This window comes from Marmota marmota, unplaced genomic scaffold (assembly GCF_001458135.2).
Source record: "Marmota marmota marmota unplaced genomic scaffold, marMar, whole genome shotgun sequence".
Taxonomy (NCBI): domain Eukaryota; kingdom Metazoa; phylum Chordata; class Mammalia; order Rodentia; family Sciuridae; genus Marmota; species Marmota marmota.
Genome location: NW_025999977.1, coordinates 35,722,456 through 35,741,418, shown reverse-complemented (window position 1 = coordinate 35,741,418; position 18,963 = coordinate 35,722,456). Strand labels below are relative to the sequence as shown.

The following is an 18,963-nucleotide window of genomic DNA, read 5'->3' as shown; positions in this document are numbered from 1 at the left end:
ATCTGTTATAAAGATAACGCAACCCAATAAGATAACACAAAACAAAACCGAAACAGAATGAAACAGAAACGGAACAAAAAATCGTTGTATCAATTTTTCTGTTTTCTTGACATGTGCATTTGTGGTCTATTTCTATCTCTTCCTCAGGGGTGAACAACTTCAAACCTTGAGCCAACCATTTTTCCCAATCTGCCTGAGAAAATTCTAGGGATAGGCAGCTTGAAACAAACACAAAACAAATCAAAACAAGAACACATTGTTTTTTAAAATGGTCACCCATTCTCTCGCCTTCCCTTAGGGGCAAGCAATTTCACTTACCCCGAAGCTTCAGAATGCCGCAGTCTGGCTGGGCACAAATCACCAGCCACTGAAGCAGGAACAAACTTTATTTTTAAACTGCAGGAAAACACTTCACACAGCTCCCGGGGAATCCTCCCGAACGCCACGAGGCTTGTCCAGGAACCCCCATCCGGAAAAATCTCTCCCGGAAATCCCTCCTCCTGCACTTCCCCAACCAATGGGAACTCTCGGGGAATCCCCGGAAATCCCCACGAGAACTCCAAAATAGTGCGAGAACTCAAAAGTTGCGGCAGAGGCGGATAGTAATGCCTCGCCTGTCAATCAATACTGTTGGCAAAATGCCAGGGGCCATACAGACTCGGCCATGGCTCTCAGCACTTTTTATTTTGATGGGTGGGGATACGATCTCACTAAGTTGAACTTGGTGATTCTCCTGTAGTGGCCTCTAAAGTCCTGGGATTACAGATATGCACCAGTTTGCCTGCCTAATGAGATAGCTTTGAAGATGCAAATGCTATTAGTGTTCTATTAAGTTTAAATGTAAATTATTTTCTAAATTGAACAATTAAATTGCAAGTACTGTCATTCTTCTTTTTATTTTTTTGGGGGAGTACCAGGGATTGAACCCAGGGGAGTGTAACCACCAAGCCACATCTTCAGCCCTTTTTTATATTTTATTTAGAGACAGGGTCTCGCTGTATTGGTAAGTGCCTCAATAATCTGCTGAGGCTGGCTTTGAATTCACTATCCCTCTGCATCAGCCTTCCGAGTTGCTGGGATTACAGGTTTGGATCACCATGCCTGGCCTATCATTCTTCTGTTTAAATGTGAATTATTTAAATGTGAATTATTATTTTTTTTTAAATTTGTTTTAGCTGTACATGGACACAGTTTTAGCTATACATGGACCTTTATTTTATTTACTTCTTTTCATATGGTGCTGAAGATTCAACCTAGTGCCTCACAAATGCTAGGCAAACACTCTACCACAGAGCTACCCCAGCCTGTTTATTACTTTTCAAATGGAACAATTAAATTAGTTCTCACTGGGTATTCTCTTTGTATCTCTCTTTTAGGGTCTTCATGCTACTTTCCTGTATTGGTCAAAGATCACTTAGTAATAGTGGAGTATTAGAAAGCTTACTTAACCTCTTGGACAATTTATTGTCACCTCTTCAGCCGGAGTTACCCATGCATAGGAGGACAGAAGGTATTAAAATAAAGTATCTATCTTTAGTAAAAATATAAGGTTCCTATGATAAATTATTTTTTTGGTGAACTCTGTTTAGACTTTATTTTCATACCAGGAAATACATGTGCTTTATTAGATTTGATGTTCTATTCAATTTGTGGCCACAGATGTCTGGTTTTGGGGAATATTACATGTAAACATTAGTGTTGGTAATGATATGATATGTTTTGACTTTATAAAATGTTTAATTCATTGTGTTATCTAACTTCAGTAGGACTCTTATATTCACCTGAATTTTTACCCCCCTCCCCGCATTTCTGTTTAGGAGTACTAGATATTCCAATGATCAGTTGGGTTGTTATGCTGGTGTCCAGGTTGCTGGATTATGTGGCAACTGTTGAAGATGAAGCAGCAGCTGCAAAGAAACCTTTGAATGGTAAAGACAGGGAGAGGTTTCTGACAGGTATCAGACGTTTATAATAATATGTTGGTGGGGATTTTGAGTGACTCCGCAGTTGTTCCAGAACTGGCTATTGGCCTGGAAATACCAGATGTATGTAATTTATGTAAAACATGAGTTAACTCTACCAAGAACCTATTTCAAGGTAGAATTTACATTTGATGGAAAAGTTTCTTTGGGCATGTGTCTATAACCGTGTGTTTCACAAAGTTTTCCGCACCATGCTCCTTTAAACATTCTATAGGGCTGGGGTTGTGGCTCAGAGGTAGAGCACTTGCCTACCATGCATGAGGCACTGAGTTCAATCCTCAGCACCACATAAAAGTAAAATATATTGTTATAACTAAAAATAAATATTAAAAAAATTTTTATAATAACATACATAAAAGTGAGGCATGAAAGCAAAATTTGTGAAGAGTTCTTTTTTTTTTTTAATTTTTTTTTAATTTTTTTTATTTTTTAAATTTTTTATTGTGGGTTGTTCAAAACNGCAATCTATGCTAAGCCTCAGGCTAGCATCATTCTGAATGGAGAAAAATTGAAGGCATTCCCTCTAAAATCTGGAACAAGACAGGGATGCCCTCTCTCTCCACTTCTGTTCAACATAGTTCTTTTTTTTTTTTTAAATAAATGTTATTTTTAGTATAGTATTTCACCCTGTTTACCATTATGGAGTCTATTAGTTAATTACAAATGACTTTGGTTGAAATCCCCAATTTAAAAAATGTGTAATCTTTGTTTATAGGCTGAAGGCACAAAATTATTTAAAAATTAAAGAAAATATTTTCTTCCCTTTATTTTGACTACCACAGATTTTCATAAATAATTTGATACAATTAAATCTAATATGTAAACACAGAAATTAAAGTCCATAAATTTGGGACATTTTCACATTGTCAATATTAGAAAGTTCCCTTAAGATATTTTATATCCAAGTTAATTGTTTATACATATTATGTTTTGAAAGATGAAAGTCAATCTGTACACGGAATTTGCTTTATATTGATTTAAAAAAATAATAATGTATTTCCATGAGTCAGTTTACTCATTGATTAGCTTAGGGATTAAAAAAAGTACAATTCAGTACATATAGCTACAATGTAAAGTTGGAATATCATAGAATATAGTATTGAACATCTTCATTTTATTTATATTGTTCAGTATGGAAACATTGGTGGAAGAGTATCTTAGGGTTAGATGAATTTTAATGAAGACTTGTTAGATGGATAGTGGACAACAAGAAAGATGTTTTTATGTTAAACATATAGTAAAGAATTACATGGGTAAAGTGTGTTATTGGGCCTGTTTTTTTTTTTTTTTAACTACCAAATTTTGGCAGTCATTAAGTAAATTGTTGAGCACCTCTTTTTATTCTCTGCATAGAAGCATATGTTTTATGAGTATTTGTTGTTAGATCTTAATGAAATAATGAAAGCTGTGTTGTAAATGAGGTTATTGTTGTGGTTTGGATATAAGGTGTCTCCTAAAAGCTCCTGTGATAAGTATAATCTTAACCATTGTGGAGGAATGTGGCTGTTACCCTAAAAGAAAGCTTGAGGACAGAACTCTGGTCTTAAAGTCATTTCTGGTCTAGATTAAAGTAGTGACAATCATTGAATCTTTTTCAGATCAGCTAAGAATGACGGGTGTGGTTGCTCAGTGGTAGGAGTGCTTGCCTAGCATGTGTGAGGCACTGGGTTCAATTCTCACCACTGCATACAAATAAATACATCAGTAAAAAGAATGACTTTATAATGGTTTCCTTAATTTTCTTTAAAATTGCTTTGTCATGTTTTTTCATTTATAACTGTGTTTTTTGTTTTCTGGGTATGAAAGTACTTTAAAATCACACTTGATCAAATTATTAACAGGCTTTTTCCTCCCCCTCTAGGTAACCAGTGGAGTTTTATTAACAATAATCTGCACACTCAGAGTTTAAATAGGTCTTCCAAGGGCAGCAGTAGCCTTGATAGATTATATTCCAGAAAGATCAGAAAACAGCTTGTTCATCATAAACAGGTAACAGTATTTTTTTATTTTAATATTTCAGAGAATTATCATTTTGAAGGTTGCATATGGCATATGTGCCATCAAATGTTAGTTGTATATTTAACCAGCTATATAGCTTGGGGAGATTTAATACTTTGGAAACTTTATTTGTAAAATGGCAATAGATTTTTGGTGATGTTCTTTAAACTGTTTACTTCTTTACTTTCTATTACTACCACTCCAAATGAGTTTACTGTTATGGTTTGGATATGAGGTGTCCCCTAAAAGCTACTGTGTTAAAGTAGGAATGTTCAGAGGTAAAGTGATTGGATTGTGAGAGCTGTAACTCTAGGCAGGTAGGATATGGCTAGAGTAGGTAGGCTAGTGGTAGCATGCCTGGAAGTGCATCTTCCTGTGCTCTTCTTTGCTGATGTGAGGTGAACAGATTCCCTGAAGGAAAGTTTCTTGAAGGAAATTTCCAGAAAAGCAAAGCTAAGAACTCTTAGACAATAAAAATATTTTTCCATGTATTAAAAATACGTTTTTTCTGCCATTCAAAATATCTATTATCTTATACAAGTCAACTAATACTATGATATTAGTTGACTTGTGTAAGAAAGTTTCCTAGTTACTTCCCTTCTCCTAAATGTAAGGGACTGATGATTTTTACTTTGTTTGTGGTATTGAGGATGGAACTCTGAGGTACTACCACTGAGCTACTTCCCCAGCCATTTTCTTTTTTTAATTTTTTTTTTTTAAGTTCTAGATGGACACAATACCTTTATTTTGTTTGTTTATTTATTTATTTTTTATGTGGTGCTGAGGATCAAACCCAGTGCCTCACACGTGTGAGGCAAATGCTCTACCACTGAGCCACAACCCCAGCTCTACCCCAACATTTTCATTTTTTACTTTGAGACAGGGTCTTACTAAAGTGTCCTCAGATGCACCATCCTCCTGCCTCCTCCTCCTGAGTAGCTGGGTTTATAAGCATGTGCCACCCACTTCAGCATAACTAATGAGTCTTTAGTGAGAGATTTTGATATCAGGATTTGGAAATGAAGTTTTCGGAGGGGCTAAATAGTAAAATTTTATTACTACATTATTCAAGGAATTCTTTATTCCATTAGTTTGATGTATGAATTCCTAAGAAGTATATAAATAATAATAATTTACTTGTCTTTAATGTTGTTTTTCTTTGTTATTGGTACATTATAGTTGTACATACTGGTGGGTTTTGTTGTTACATACTAGTACATACACACAATGTAACAATATAATTTGGCCAATATCCTTACCCTAATTTTTTTTTGTGTGTGTGTGTGTGTGTGTGTAGCAGGGATTGAACTCAGGGGCACTTGACCACTGAACCACATCCCCAACTCCATTTTGTATTTTATTTAGAGACAGGGTTGCTTAGGGCCTTCATCTTGCTGAGGCTGGCTTTCAACTGCTAATCCTCCTGCCTCAGCCTCCCAAGCCGCTGGGATCCCCTAATGTTTTTAAGACTAAGTTGTTTACTTGTATTTTAAAGCAACTTAACCTACTGAAAGCAAAACAGAAGGCGTTGGTGGAACAGATGGAGAAAGAAAAAATACAAAGTAATAAGGGATCATCATATAAACTCCTAGTAGAACAAGCAAAACTAAAGCAGGCTACTTCAAAGGTATGGGTATATTTTTTAATTATCTTAGAAAAGCTGCTTTTTTAAAATTTTTAAGCATCTTAAGTTATTTTATTAAGTATCTTTAGGAATGATCAGAAAATTTAAATATGTTGTTCTGCTTATCAAAAAAAAAAAAAAAACCAATCTATTTAACTTTTTTTTGGTGAGGTAGACTTTAAATCAAGGAAATGTTTTGTAACCTGTTCTAGTTTATTACTTCAAAGTGGATTAAAATTTAGTAAACTGAATATAAAGAAAGCAGTGGGATGTATAGTTTTGCTCATGTGGCATTGATGTTGTTGGATTTTTCTGTTCTATAATACAAAAAATACTGGATGATTACAAATACCTTTTTGCTAATTTTAAAAATAAAAAATGTAAAGTGAAAATTTTTGGCATCTCAAAGAGATTTTTAGTATGTTATTGTAAGATTTTCATTGCTAGGTTTAGAATTGAAATTTCTTTTGGATCCGGTTGTGCACAGGTTTCAAATATAGCCTATATATGTCCTTGAAAGTGAAAATGAAGTTGTGGTAGTTTTAAAATAAAATAAAACATAGTCATTTGTATGCATATGTATATATGGGTATGTGTGAATATATGTGTGTACATAACATGTAGTAGTCACATTTGTATATTGTGTTTTTATAAATATGCTTATTCCACTCAGTCTTGGAATGACTTGAACCACCCAGCCTGTATACATCACACTTAGGATATTTTAGTGATACTAATTAAAGATGTTAGGTTTGCCATTACATATTTCTCTGGCCTTTTTGTAGAATTTCACTTTTCCGAAAAGCTTTTATACAGAGGTAAAATATATTTGTCAATACAATTTTTAATAATCTTACTTTTTGAAGCTTATGGTTTAATCTAAAAATTATATTCACTGTAAGTTGTGTGTTGAGTAATATTTTCATAAATGTATACTGAATCTTTTTCATTAAATAAACATTGATTTAAATACTGTAAATTTTTGTATACAGCACTTTAAGGATTTAATTCGTTTGCGCCGGACAGCAGAATGGTCTCGTTCTAACTTAGACACAGAAGTTACTACAACAAAGGAAAGTCCAGAGATAGAACCACTTCCATTTACTCTTGCCCATGAACGTTGCATCTCAGTAGTCCAAAAACTCGTTTTGTTTCTCCTCTCCATGGACTTTACATGTCATGCAGATCTCTTATTATTTGTCTGTAAGGTAAGTAAACTATTATGCGTAATTTATAAATCTAGACTTTAAAGGGTAAGAAAAAGAACTTCAGAAGTACACAGTTTTTATTTGATTTTGATTAAGATAAAATAGTATTTCATCTTTTGGTTTTCTTTTTTTGCAGTTACTTAAGTTTTTTTTTAATTGTGCGTTGAAAGATTTAAATTTTTTCATTTATTTCTAGAGAAATCTAATATAAATTTTAATCTATTTAAAAGTCAGGTGTTTTAAATGTGGGTAATTTGGGTATGTCTATTTCAACTTAACCTTTCTTAAGTTAAATTATGAAATATACAGATAAGTGTCACATGGTATTAATGAAAGACTTTCAAAGTTATGATTGTTTTCCTGTAGCATGTTCACTATTTATAGAAGTTATTCTTAACTGTTCCACCCAGATTTAAAACTAGATTTAACACTGCACTGATGAAATTACATTATTTTTGCTAGGCACCGTAGTGCATGCCTGTAATCCCAGCAACTTGGGAGGCCGAGGCAGGAAAATCTCAAGTTTGAGGCCAGTCTGAGCAATTTAGAGAGACCCTGTCTCAAAATAAGATAAAAAATGAAGCTGAGGATAACTCTGTGGTAAAATGTCTTTTTGTCATGTGTTTGGGCCTGGGTTCATTTCCCAGCATTACCAAAAAACAAAAAGAAAAAAACAAAACCAAAAAAGATTACTTTCTTCCATATTTCATCTCAAGTAATTACTTAGATACCAGAATCATACTTATTATTGTAAATCATTAGTGTAGTGCCAAACCTATTGATAGATTTCTATTATTTTTGGAAAAATGTATAATTTTTATATGGTTTTATAAAATGTATTCTAGGTTCTTGCACGCATTGCAAATGCCACAAGACCAACCATTCATTTGTGTGAAATTGTGAATGAACCACAACTGGAAAGACTGCTGTTGCTTTTGGTTGGAACTGACTTCAATAGAGGAGATATATCTTGGGGTGGTGCTTGGGCTCAGTATTCCTTAACTTGTATGCTACAGGATATTTTGGCAGGTTTGTAAGGATTTATTTTTCCTTGGTATGTCAGAATTAACTTGTCATTTCTTAACTAATTACTCATTAAAAGAAATTGTAATCTCTTAAAAGCATAAAATTCTCTTTAATGTCAAGCAGTAGCAACCATTTAAAATTACTTTTCTACTTAATTTATGTTGACAGTTTTGATAAATCTAAGTCTTTCGAGAGGAGTTAGTTTGTTTAAGTGCATGAATATTGAAACTAATCTGCTTTGTTAATAACATTGGTGTGCTTCTTACTAGTTATTTATGTGACCTTTAAGAAATCACTATGCCTGAGCTTCTTCATTTGTAAAATAAGGATATTAAAAATACCTTTCCGTATAAGCTTGTTTTGATGACTAAGTAAGTTAACATCTGAAAGTGATTATAGTAACTCCTTGTTGATTTTGAATATTATGCGTTTTCCCCTACTAGTTATTTGTTTTAGGCATTTGTAGGTACTGCAGTGAGTTTTAGCATTCTTTAGGTAGGTGAGAACTCATTTGTCGTATTTTCTTTTCTAGTTGGTAGAGTATATGTGTCTTTCTGAACACTGGAAGGAAAAATATAATGGTTCAGTATATTTTAGAAGACTGTGTCTAAGTTATTAAAGTGGTTAGGATTATCTTCTTAAATGCAGGAGAATTGTTGGCACCAGTAGCTGCAGAAGCCATGGAAGAAGGAGCAGTGGGTGATGATGTAGGTGCAACAGCTGGTGACTCTGACGACTCCCTTCAGCCGTCTTCAGTTCAGTTGCTGGAAACTATAGATGAACCTTTGACACATGATTTAACAGGTACATTAAAAAAATTTTTTTTTAAATATTCTTTAGTATTTTCTACAAATTGAGTACATTTCAAAATAAAGAATGCTATGAAGTATAAAATGGGTTTTTACGTTTTCCTTTGAGGTTTTTGACCTTATATAATGATGCAAGATATTTTTCCAGTAAACATATTTTGCCTTGTTTCTGGGTGTGAGTGTTAATTACAACAAAGTACTATCATTTCATAATATCCCAATTACTTTGATGTAGTCTGATTTGTATCTGTAGAAGTTTCAATAAAATGTGGGGAACATTTAATGACTTCTCTCTCCCTCTTTTTTGGGGGGTGGGGGAGTGTGTGGGGATATAGAAGATTGAACCCAGCTGTGCTTAACTACTGAGCCTATCCCCAGCCCTTTTTATTTTTTATTTTGAGATGGTCTTTCTATGTCGCTTAGAGCCTCACTAATTTGCTGAGGCTAGACTTATTCTTGCAATCCTTCTGCCTCAGCCTCCTGAGTTGCTGGGATTACAGGTGTGCTTCACCACGCCTGGCTATGACTATTTTTTTTAAATGATTTTTTTTTTTTTTTTTTTTTTTTAGTTGTAGATGGATGGACACAGTACCTTTTATTTATTTGTTTTTATTTGTGCTAAGGTTTGAACCCAGGGTCTCGCACATGCTAGGCGAACGCTCTACCACTGAGCTACAAACCCAGCCAGCTATGACTATTTTTAATAGCAAAGTTTATGCAACTTGATTCAACAACAGCTAATATTGTGGTATTTTCTCTAGGAAATCAAGTTTCATACTAGTAGTGTTTTTTATTTTGTTCTGTGAAGTAATACCTTTATGTACTGATTAATAATTAAGTGTAAAAGTTTAGATTTTTAATCTTTTAAAATCTTTTAGCATGTGTCTGTTACATGTAAACAAAATATTTTTTTTCTGCAACTAAAAGCAATATGTTGGCTAAATTTCATGTTAAATATAATACAGAAATTTTCAATTATTTGAAGGCACACCCCCCCTCTCTTCTTTGGAAAAAGATAAGGAAATTGACCTTGAGTTACTTCAAGATCTAATGGAAGTTGACATTGATCCTCTAGATATTGATTTAGAAAAGGATCCCCTTGCAGCCAAAGTTTTTAAGGTATGCTCTATTAGAATATTGTATGTAATCAAAATACTCATACATTTTTAGATTAGCAATTACTTCAAAGAAGAAAATATACAAAATTACTACCAAATGAATCCCATTTATTCAGTATATGTAAAATTCATTAAATTGCTACAGTGCTGTAGGCATTTTTTAAAAGAAACTCATGGAATAGTATGAAGGAAACTTACACCATTTTTGTTGATGTAGCCATTAATAATTATTATAAGTATCATTAATAAGCATTTAGAAATTGAGTTATCAGCCTTTCAGGCAGCCAATAGTCTTTATCTAAACTGAGCCTCTTTTAGGTTAATCTTCTATGTTAGCCTCCCCTTTTTCTAAAGAAGATACACCTATAATACTTTGTAGTGGTATTGTTCTTTTGGTTCCTTAGATTTTGTTAAGGATTCTAGTTTACTTTCAGTTTCTAAGCAAATGGGGTATTTTTAGATTTTTCAAAAAATGAAAAGGCTATCATTGAAACATTCTTGCAAATCATTAATATTCTAAATGGGTGAAAATTTAAAGGATGTGAAGTATGTTTATTGTATAGTCCTGTTTTAGTTTACAGTAGAAAAACAAAAAGTAAAACACAACTTCTTTTCCATTTTTTTTAAGCCAATAAGCAGTACATGGTATGATTACTGGGGTGCTGATTATTGTACCTACAATTATAATCCTTACATTGGAGGTTTGGGAATCCCTGTAGCAAAGCCACCAGCAAACACAGAAAAGAATGGATCACAAACAGTTAGTGTTTCAGTATCTCAGGGTAAGTGTTTATATGTGACTATTTTGAGGTATATACTATTCTTAAAGCAAGTACTAAATTTATATATATTTTGTCTCTTGAGAAATTGAGCCTGAGTGTACAATAGGTTTGGTATCAAAGTTGTACCATAGAGTGTCATTCAGAGCTTCCTGTTCTTTTCTATCATAAAGTTTAGAGGAGCTTTCATTCAATGATGGTCCATCTGTTTCTCAAAATAATACTTAGCAAAAATTATTTGTGGGTTGTATGAGACTGACAATGATTTTAAATAATTGTGCTTTGTTTTGCTTTATTATCTTTTTAATAATAAATTTTTATGTATAAAAAACCCCACATTGAATACTAGTTTTTCATTTTACTAGTCATGTACAATGTAACATTTAAATTTTTCAATAAAATATCTTAAAAATGGAAATAAAGATCTGAAAAAGTTTGAAACAAGTAAAATTCAGAGCATGTTTTTTATCCTGAACCAGTTGAGTGTAAGCTGCCAATCCAATTTTTTGTTTTAAAAGCTAGACATTCTTTAATATGAGCACATCAAAGAAGCATATTCCATCAGAATCAGAATATTAATATTACTATTACCTTATACTGAGAGGCCATTCAGATTTTAACAGTTGTCAGAATAATGCCCTTTACGTAGAAGGACCCAGTGAAAATCATGCTTTGCATTCTAGTTGTCAGATCTTCAGTCTGAGATGGTTTCTCAATGTTGACCTTCATGACCTTGACCCTTTTGCAGATTATAGACTAGTTATTTATAGAACATCCCTCAATTTAGATTTGTATGCTATTTTCTCATAATTAGATTGAAGTCATGAATCTTGGTAGGAATATCACAGCAATAATAGTCATTTTTGTTTGCTGTATCCTTGTATGTGACCCATGATTTTGATTTGTTTTACTTATGATGCTGTTACATTTAATCACTTAATGGGGCTGGGGATATAGCTCAATTGGTACAGTGCTTGCCTTGCATGCACAAGGCCCTGGGTTCAAACCCCATTACTACCAAAGGAAAAAAAAAATTAATCACTTGCTTAAGGAGGTGTCCACCGGGCTTCTTCTTTATGGAGTTGCATTTTTCTCCTTTGTAAAAAATTTATTTAACGCAGTTATAATTTCTTATTACAATATGTTACTAGTTTGCTTTTATTGTGGTAAAATGCAAATAACATAAAATTTATTATTTTAATCATTTTTTAAAATGTATTAGTTTAAGATTCATTTAATATATTCAATGTTATCTTTATGTACATTTGACCAGTAGGATCTCCTTCAATCTGGTCTCTTGGACCATTTTTAAATTTTTAGTTGTAGATGGACACATACCTTTGTCTCATTCATTCATTCATATGTGGTGCTGAGGATTGAAGCTAGTGCCTCACATGTGCCAGGCAAGTGCACTACCACTGAGCTACAACCCCAGCCCTCTCTTGACCTTTTTGACATACTCTTCGCAGCCTTTGAGCACTTCTTGTTCTCTAACAAAATGAGATACCCCCTGCTCATTGTTTAGTGTATTTTCCCTAGTTGGGAATTAGCCACTTGTATAAATAATATGGTATTCAGATCTATTCAAAGCAGAATATTGTTTAAAAAAAAAGATTTGAATGCAAGATGTACTTGTTAGTTTTGTTGTCTGTTTCCATGCTGTCTTGCTGAACAAAGCTGGGGGATGTGTGTGTGTTTCTATACATATGTCTTAGATATATTGAAAGTGGTTGAGTTCACATTGGTATATCTGGTTATAGTGTAGTTCTGTAGGGTTCATTTAAGTTTTCTCCCTTCCCATATTTACACTCCTTTTTTTTTTCTGAGCGAAAAACCTATCATTTTCCTTAACATATTTGCTTCTACTATTATTATTTATTTAATTAGTCTGTCTCTCTCTTTTTTTTTTTTTTTGTAGTATTTTGGATTGAACTTGGGGTTCTTTGCCATTGATCTCACTTCTATGCCCTTTATATTTTAGTTCTTTATTTTGTTAGAGGATCTTGCCAAGTTGTCAAGGCTCACCTCAGACTTGGGGATCCTCTTGCTTCAGTTTCTTGAGTAGTTGGGATTTCAGTCTTGTGCCACTATGCCCACCTCAATCTCTTCTCTTCAACCACATTTGTACAGATGGTCTTCCAGCTCTGCCTCTGATAATGCATGCCAAGCTGTACTTGTCTAAGGGCATACACATCCTTTCCCGAGTTTGGATTTTGACTTTTTTTTTTTGTAGGAGGTAGGATATAAGTAATAATGATGATCAATTAGGCTTCTTTTTACTTGCTTTTTGTAGCCCTAGATGCTCGCCTAGAAGTTGGACTTGAACAGCAAGCGGAACTTATGTTAAAAATGATGTCCACTCTGGAAGCAGATTCCATTTTACAAGCATTAACAAATACATCTCCAACATGTAAGTAAAATGACAATTTTTAGACAATTATAAGGAATGATTTGTCTTGATTACTTACAGGCGCATTCTACAAGGACAAATGTCAAAATTCCATGTCTGTTGTGAATCTAAAGGAGCTTATCAGCAATACCCTGCCTCAGTAAAAACAAAAAGGGGTGGGGATGAAGTTCAATAGTAGAGCATCTCTGGGCTCAATCCCCAGTCCCAACAAAAAACAAATAAGAATGGAGTTTTTTTTTTTTTTTTAAATATTTATTTTTCAGTTTTCGGTGGACACAACATCTTTATTTTATCTTTATGTGGTGCTGAGGATCGAACCCAGCGCCCTGCGCATGCCAGGAGAGCATGTTAACACTTGAGCCATATCCCCAGCCCCTGTTTTTTTTTTTTTTTTGTTTGTTTGTTTTTTTAAATTTTGTGTTGACAGACCTTTATTTTATTCATTTATTTATATGTGATGCTGAGAATTGAACCCAGTGCATCATACATGTGAGGCATGCACTCTACCACTGAGCCCCAGGCCCAAGAGTGGAGTTTTTAATTAAAACATCTTTATCATCCTCAAAGACTAGGGTGGAATGTATAGGTGGCATGGCATCCAAATGGGCTTTATAACTGAATTCCATAATTGAGAAGATTTAGTAGTTATCCTGCACACAAGTGTGTATCTTTTTAGTATAATCATATTCTAAATATATGAACAAAAACCTCTAAGTGTCCCTATATTTTTCTGATCCCCATGATTAAATTCTCAATTTGTTTGGCCTGCTGACACACATTTGAAATGTCCAGTTACTTGGGAGGTTGAGGTAGGAGGATCACAAGTTTGAGACTAGCCTGGGATACTTCACCAAAAAAAAAAAAGAAAAGAAAAAGAAGGAAAGGTTATCAGTAAATAATTCATTTGGCATGTAGCCTGAATATCAGAATTTTGCATTTTGCCTATGTGATTCTAATAATCCATCAGTGTCTAGAATCACACCAGGCAGGGTGGTACCTGTCTATAATCTTAGCTGTTTGGGAGCCTGAGGTATAAGGATTACAGAATTGAAGCTAGCCTAAGGAAGTTTAGGGATAACCTGTCTCAAAATAAAAATGACTGGGGGGTGTAGCTCAATGGTAAGAGAAGCCATGAGTTTAATTTCTAGTGCCATGATGGGAAGAAAAAACAAAACAAAAATCCCCACAATGAATAATAAAATCAGATAAGATTCTTCTTTCTTTCTTTCCCTTTCCTCTTTTATGAATTAGCAAAAACTGTTAAAGAGTATGTTCTTTTCCTTTATTGAATGAGTCCTGTGTATTTGGGAGCTTCTCTTGTTGGTGACTATCTTTTTTACCTTCAAACAATGTTAAAAATTAAGTTTTTCAGATACTAACATATAACTTTAAACCATTTTACAGAATGCAGGTTAAAAAAATTATTTTTACCTACGCATACATATAAGTAACGAGTTAGTGTGTGTTCTGAAACTTTGTTTATAACATCATACTTCTGTTTGATTTTCAGTATCTCAGTCTCCTACTGGAACAGATGATTCACTTCTAGGAGGTTTACAAACAGCAAACCAAACCAGCCAGCTTATTATACAGTTATCATCTGTACCAATGTTAAATGTTTGTTTCAACAAACTTTTTTCCATGCTTCAAGTCCATCATGTTCAGGTATGACTTTGGGAGAAAATGATATTTTAACATATTATTGGGAGCCTCTGAAATGGTGAAACTAACTGTAAAGTTCATTTGCAACTTGATGGTGATTATTAATTATACTCAATTGGGACAATATTGGAAATGCTTTAATTATCACAGGTCCTCCTTAAAGGAACAATTTTTAATTTTCATGATTTTAAGCCTTAGTTTCTACCACATATTGTATAAAACCCATCAATTTAATAACTTGAATCACCTCTTTTAACTTAGAAAAACATTTATATGATGTAAATGGTAAATTTTAACTAAGTTAAATTTTGTTCTGGAATTTTAAGATGTACTTGCTTGTCACATGAAGTAACTCTGGGAAATATTTAATTGAAAATTTTCTTTATTCGTGACAAAATTCTAAGCAGTAAGATTTTTGTTGAAATACATTTTATAATATGTACTTTTTTCCCCCTGTCAATTTTCATTCATTTTCAGTTGGAGTCACTTCTCCAGTTGTGGCTCACATTGAGCCTGAATTCTAGCTCATCTGGAAATAAAGAGACTGGAGCAGACATTTTTTTATATAATGCTAATCGAATACCTGTCATTTCATTAAATCAAGGTAAGATTTATTTGTAGAAAAAACCCTAATAGGTATAAATAAAATAGCTAAATAGTAATAATTAGGTTAAATGTACCTAAAATGTACCAGTTTCTATGCATGTATAACAAATTTGTAATGAGAACATGTTATTTTAAGTGTTGCAGACTGAGCTGTACCCTTGCTGGGAAATGTTACTGATTCTCAAAGTTTTAGTTGTATTTAATTCGGAACTGTATTTGTGTGTTCCAAGGACAGTAGTTAATGAGCTAATTTTAAAAAATAATCTTATTTGTTAGTTCGTTCTTTTGGTTTTTAATTCTTAGTAAATATTCAGTTTTTCTGAGTAAAATTTTTTTCTTTCCTCTTTTGTATGTAGCCTCAATAACTAGCTTTCTCACAGTGCTAGCGTGGTATCCCAATACTTTGCTCCGGACATGGTGCCTTGTACTCCATAGCCTAACACTCATGACAAACATGCAGCTTAATTGTAAGTTCAGAAACTTATTAACGTAATTTCTGATGTACATTTTAATATGCTTATTATCGAATTCTTAACATATTTTTACCAGAAGTGATGTGGTTGTGTAAGAAATTGAAGTCCTTTCAATTACATTGTATTCAATCTGTAAGTTATAATAAGAGGATGGATTTCAATCTCTATTTGAGAAAGACTTCATTAAATTGAGAGTTCTGTCACTTTGATAAAGCTGTTATTTGAATCATTGTTTAACATCAAAGTGCTCTTCTATTTTCTTGTTTAGAATATATTATCCAAAAATGAGATAAAAATATTGCTATCTGATAAACAAAGATGTTGTATTCTGCTCAAGAGAATCAGTGGGTTGCCTATACATTAGTTAGTTGTATGTAACATGCAAAAAGGAATAGTTTTGGCCTCAGTTTATCTTAGAAAACTGAGTTATAGTTTATCTGAAAAGCTACGGAAAAATAGTTCCTAAAAATAGACTCCTAACATAATGGTAAGGTGTTAGTTGTTTGATTTTCACTTGACTGTATTCATAGTCAGAAGAATGAGGGAGGAGATAATGTGGTAGATGAAAATAAAGAATGAAATCCAGGTCTAACAATAGTGTGTATAGGTTGGAACTCTCTTAATAAACTTGTAATTACTAGCAATATGTAAGTTTTCTTTGAACTAAAAGATGTTTATGTATATATTGGAAATTGTTGTTTTGTAGTCAGTTTATTAAGATTAATTATTATTATTATTTTTTAATAGCTGGTTCCAGCAGTGGGATTGGAACTCAGGAGAGTACTGCTCATTTGTTGGTTTCAGATCCAAACCTCATTCATGTATTAGTGAAATTTCTTTCTGGTACCAGTCCACACGGAACAAATCAACACAGTCCACAGGTAATAAAACTTAATTAGTGATGTGCCCAGACTATTCAATAAATAATATTTTTGAAGTAAAACTATAAAATTTTCATCATTAAAAAATTAAGTAATAGCCCTTGTATGTTAGTGTAATAAATAATTTATAAATAATACAAAAGTAGCTATATAGAAACTGGACAATAGGTGGTAGGTTGTTATCAAAGAACATTGAATTTTTTTTTTTAATGTAGAGTATGTGTTTGGCATTGATTTTGTATAATTTAGGTTTATAATTTAATGTAATTACAAAGCCAAGAAAACACTTAAAATTTTTGGAATGAAGATTTAAGAATTCATTTTTTGTTAGTTCTGCTTTTAGGATTGATAGCTCAGAGTTGGGCAGTAAGTTTTCTTGTAAACTCAGCAACCTGTGAGGCTGAGGCAGGAGGATTATGAGTTCACAGCCAGCCTCAGTAACTTAGGGAGGTGCTAAGCAATTCAGTGAGATCTAGTGTCTAAATAAAATATTAAAAAGTGCCTGGGTTGTGGCTCAGTGGTTAAGTCTCCATGGGTTCACTTCCTGGTAACACCCCCACAAACCCCCCCCCAAAGATTAATAGCTCAGACATTTTATATTATTTATTGTATTTGGATAGCAAAAAATCACAAAATATCGCTTAGAATTCAACATTTTCTGTTTTATTATCAACTTAATTTCTTCTTGTATTATACTGCTTCTAGTTTAAATATCTTGTATAAAATATCTTTAGTATTCATAAATATTTTTAATGGAGGTTTTCCAAGGTTTCTTTCAATTCATTATTTTTGATTCTTTTAAAAATTCTTATCTGGCTTTGCCATTAAACAAGTTCTAATTTTGTTGCGTTGTCCATAATAGTCTCAGTCCTTCTGTTATTTCATTTGTTCAATAGGTTTCTCTGTACTAGGCTTAGGTACTGTTCTCAATATTAGTGATGAAAGTATTTACCAAGACAGAGTCTCTGCCTTCATCAACTTTAAATTTTGGTGGATACTTTCAGTGAATATTTTGACATTGAAAATTTAATTTTATGGTCATAGTAAAGAGTTAAGTAAAAAGGAGGGAAGAAACTGATTGGGACAGAATTTTGGTAGGGACAGACATGTTCTTGAGAGATAACTATGTGTAAAGATGAATTAATTTGAGATCACTAATTCCAATTTCATTATATTAAATGTGAAAAAACATACATCTGCTATACTGCCCCAAATTATATAGCTTGTTAGTAATACAGCTAGGTACCAGGGTGCCTGTCCTCACCCAATAAGGCAGAGTAAATTATTAAGGATAAGCTTTCCTTGTGATGATATCTTATATCTTGGTTTTATGTAGTAAGTTTGGTTAAGAGTATAATTTCTTGGTCCATTATTAATAATTAAATTGATTTAATTTAGTTTGTAGGATTGTATTGCATTTTATTTTTCTAAAATTTCAGAGTTTTATGATTTATTCATCAAACCTAATTAGTTGTTATATATAAACCACGATGAAAAATCTATTAATGCCAGCTGCTCAGCTGAGGTGGGAGGATTTTGAGTTCAAAGCCAGCCTCATCAACTTTAGCACAGCCCTAAGCAACTCAGTGAGACCCTGTCACTAAGTAAAATATGAAAAAGGACTGGGGTTGTGGTTCAGTGGGAAAGAAAAGAAAAGGCTTTTGTTAATCATTTCTATAATTTGCCATTTATAATAAATAAACTAAGACCTAAAATGTCAGTTTCCTCTGCCACTGTTAATATTTTTGTTCTTTCTTATGTGGAAATTATAATAGTGCAACTTTTGATTTTACATCCTATGCCATTATAGTGACTGCTTCTATAAATAATAATAGTGAGCTGTTTTTAGTGGAAATACATTTCTCTTCAGGTTGGTCCAACAGCTACACAAGCTATGCAAGAATTTCTTACCCGATTACAAGTGCATCTATCTTCAACATGTCCTCAGATATTCAGTGAATTTTTGCTCAAGCTGATTCATATACTTTCAACAGAAAGGTAAATTTCAATGTACTCTTGTTGTCTCAATACAGAAGTCACCTGTAATCTTCCAGATATACTTTACTTTAATGTTTGTTAGGAATTTATCTGAGAATGAATTGGCAGAACAGTAGGTATTTAGGAGTGTGTGTCGGGGGGAGTTCTTTGATATGTTTCCAGATTCACTTCCATTTTGTTTCATTAAGGCCCTTTTAAATCCCTCAGCTGTCTAATAAGGAAGGAGTATTTAGTGCCTGAAAATTTGCCTGCTTTTAATGGTTTCATAGATTAGTCATAAATTTTTTAAAATATTTTTTTTTTAGTTGTAGATGGACACAATACCTTTAGTTTATTTACTTATTTTTACGTGGTGCTGAGGATTGAACCCAGTTCCTCACATATGCAAG

At 33.0% G+C, this 18,963-nt stretch overlaps 1 protein-coding gene across 1 annotated transcript in view; it reads left to right on the top strand.

Annotated features, from left to right (window-relative positions):
• Positions 1 to 18,963, top strand: part of Birc6 (baculoviral IAP repeat containing 6) — a 236,225-nt gene that overhangs the window by 102,743 nt on the left and 114,519 nt on the right. Inside the window, 15 exon segments of the mRNA XM_048804575.1 lie at positions 1,377 to 1,510; positions 1,818 to 1,955; positions 3,844 to 3,971; positions 5,476 to 5,607; positions 6,597 to 6,812; positions 7,658 to 7,841; positions 8,487 to 8,642; positions 9,633 to 9,766; positions 10,394 to 10,547; positions 12,838 to 12,954; positions 14,465 to 14,619; positions 15,094 to 15,220; positions 15,579 to 15,689; positions 16,443 to 16,576; positions 18,447 to 18,574. Coding sequence (XP_048660532.1) covers positions 1,377 to 1,510; positions 1,818 to 1,955; positions 3,844 to 3,971; positions 5,476 to 5,607; positions 6,597 to 6,812; positions 7,658 to 7,841; positions 8,487 to 8,642; positions 9,633 to 9,766; positions 10,394 to 10,547; positions 12,838 to 12,954; positions 14,465 to 14,619; positions 15,094 to 15,220; positions 15,579 to 15,689; positions 16,443 to 16,576; positions 18,447 to 18,574 — 2,148 coding nt within the window.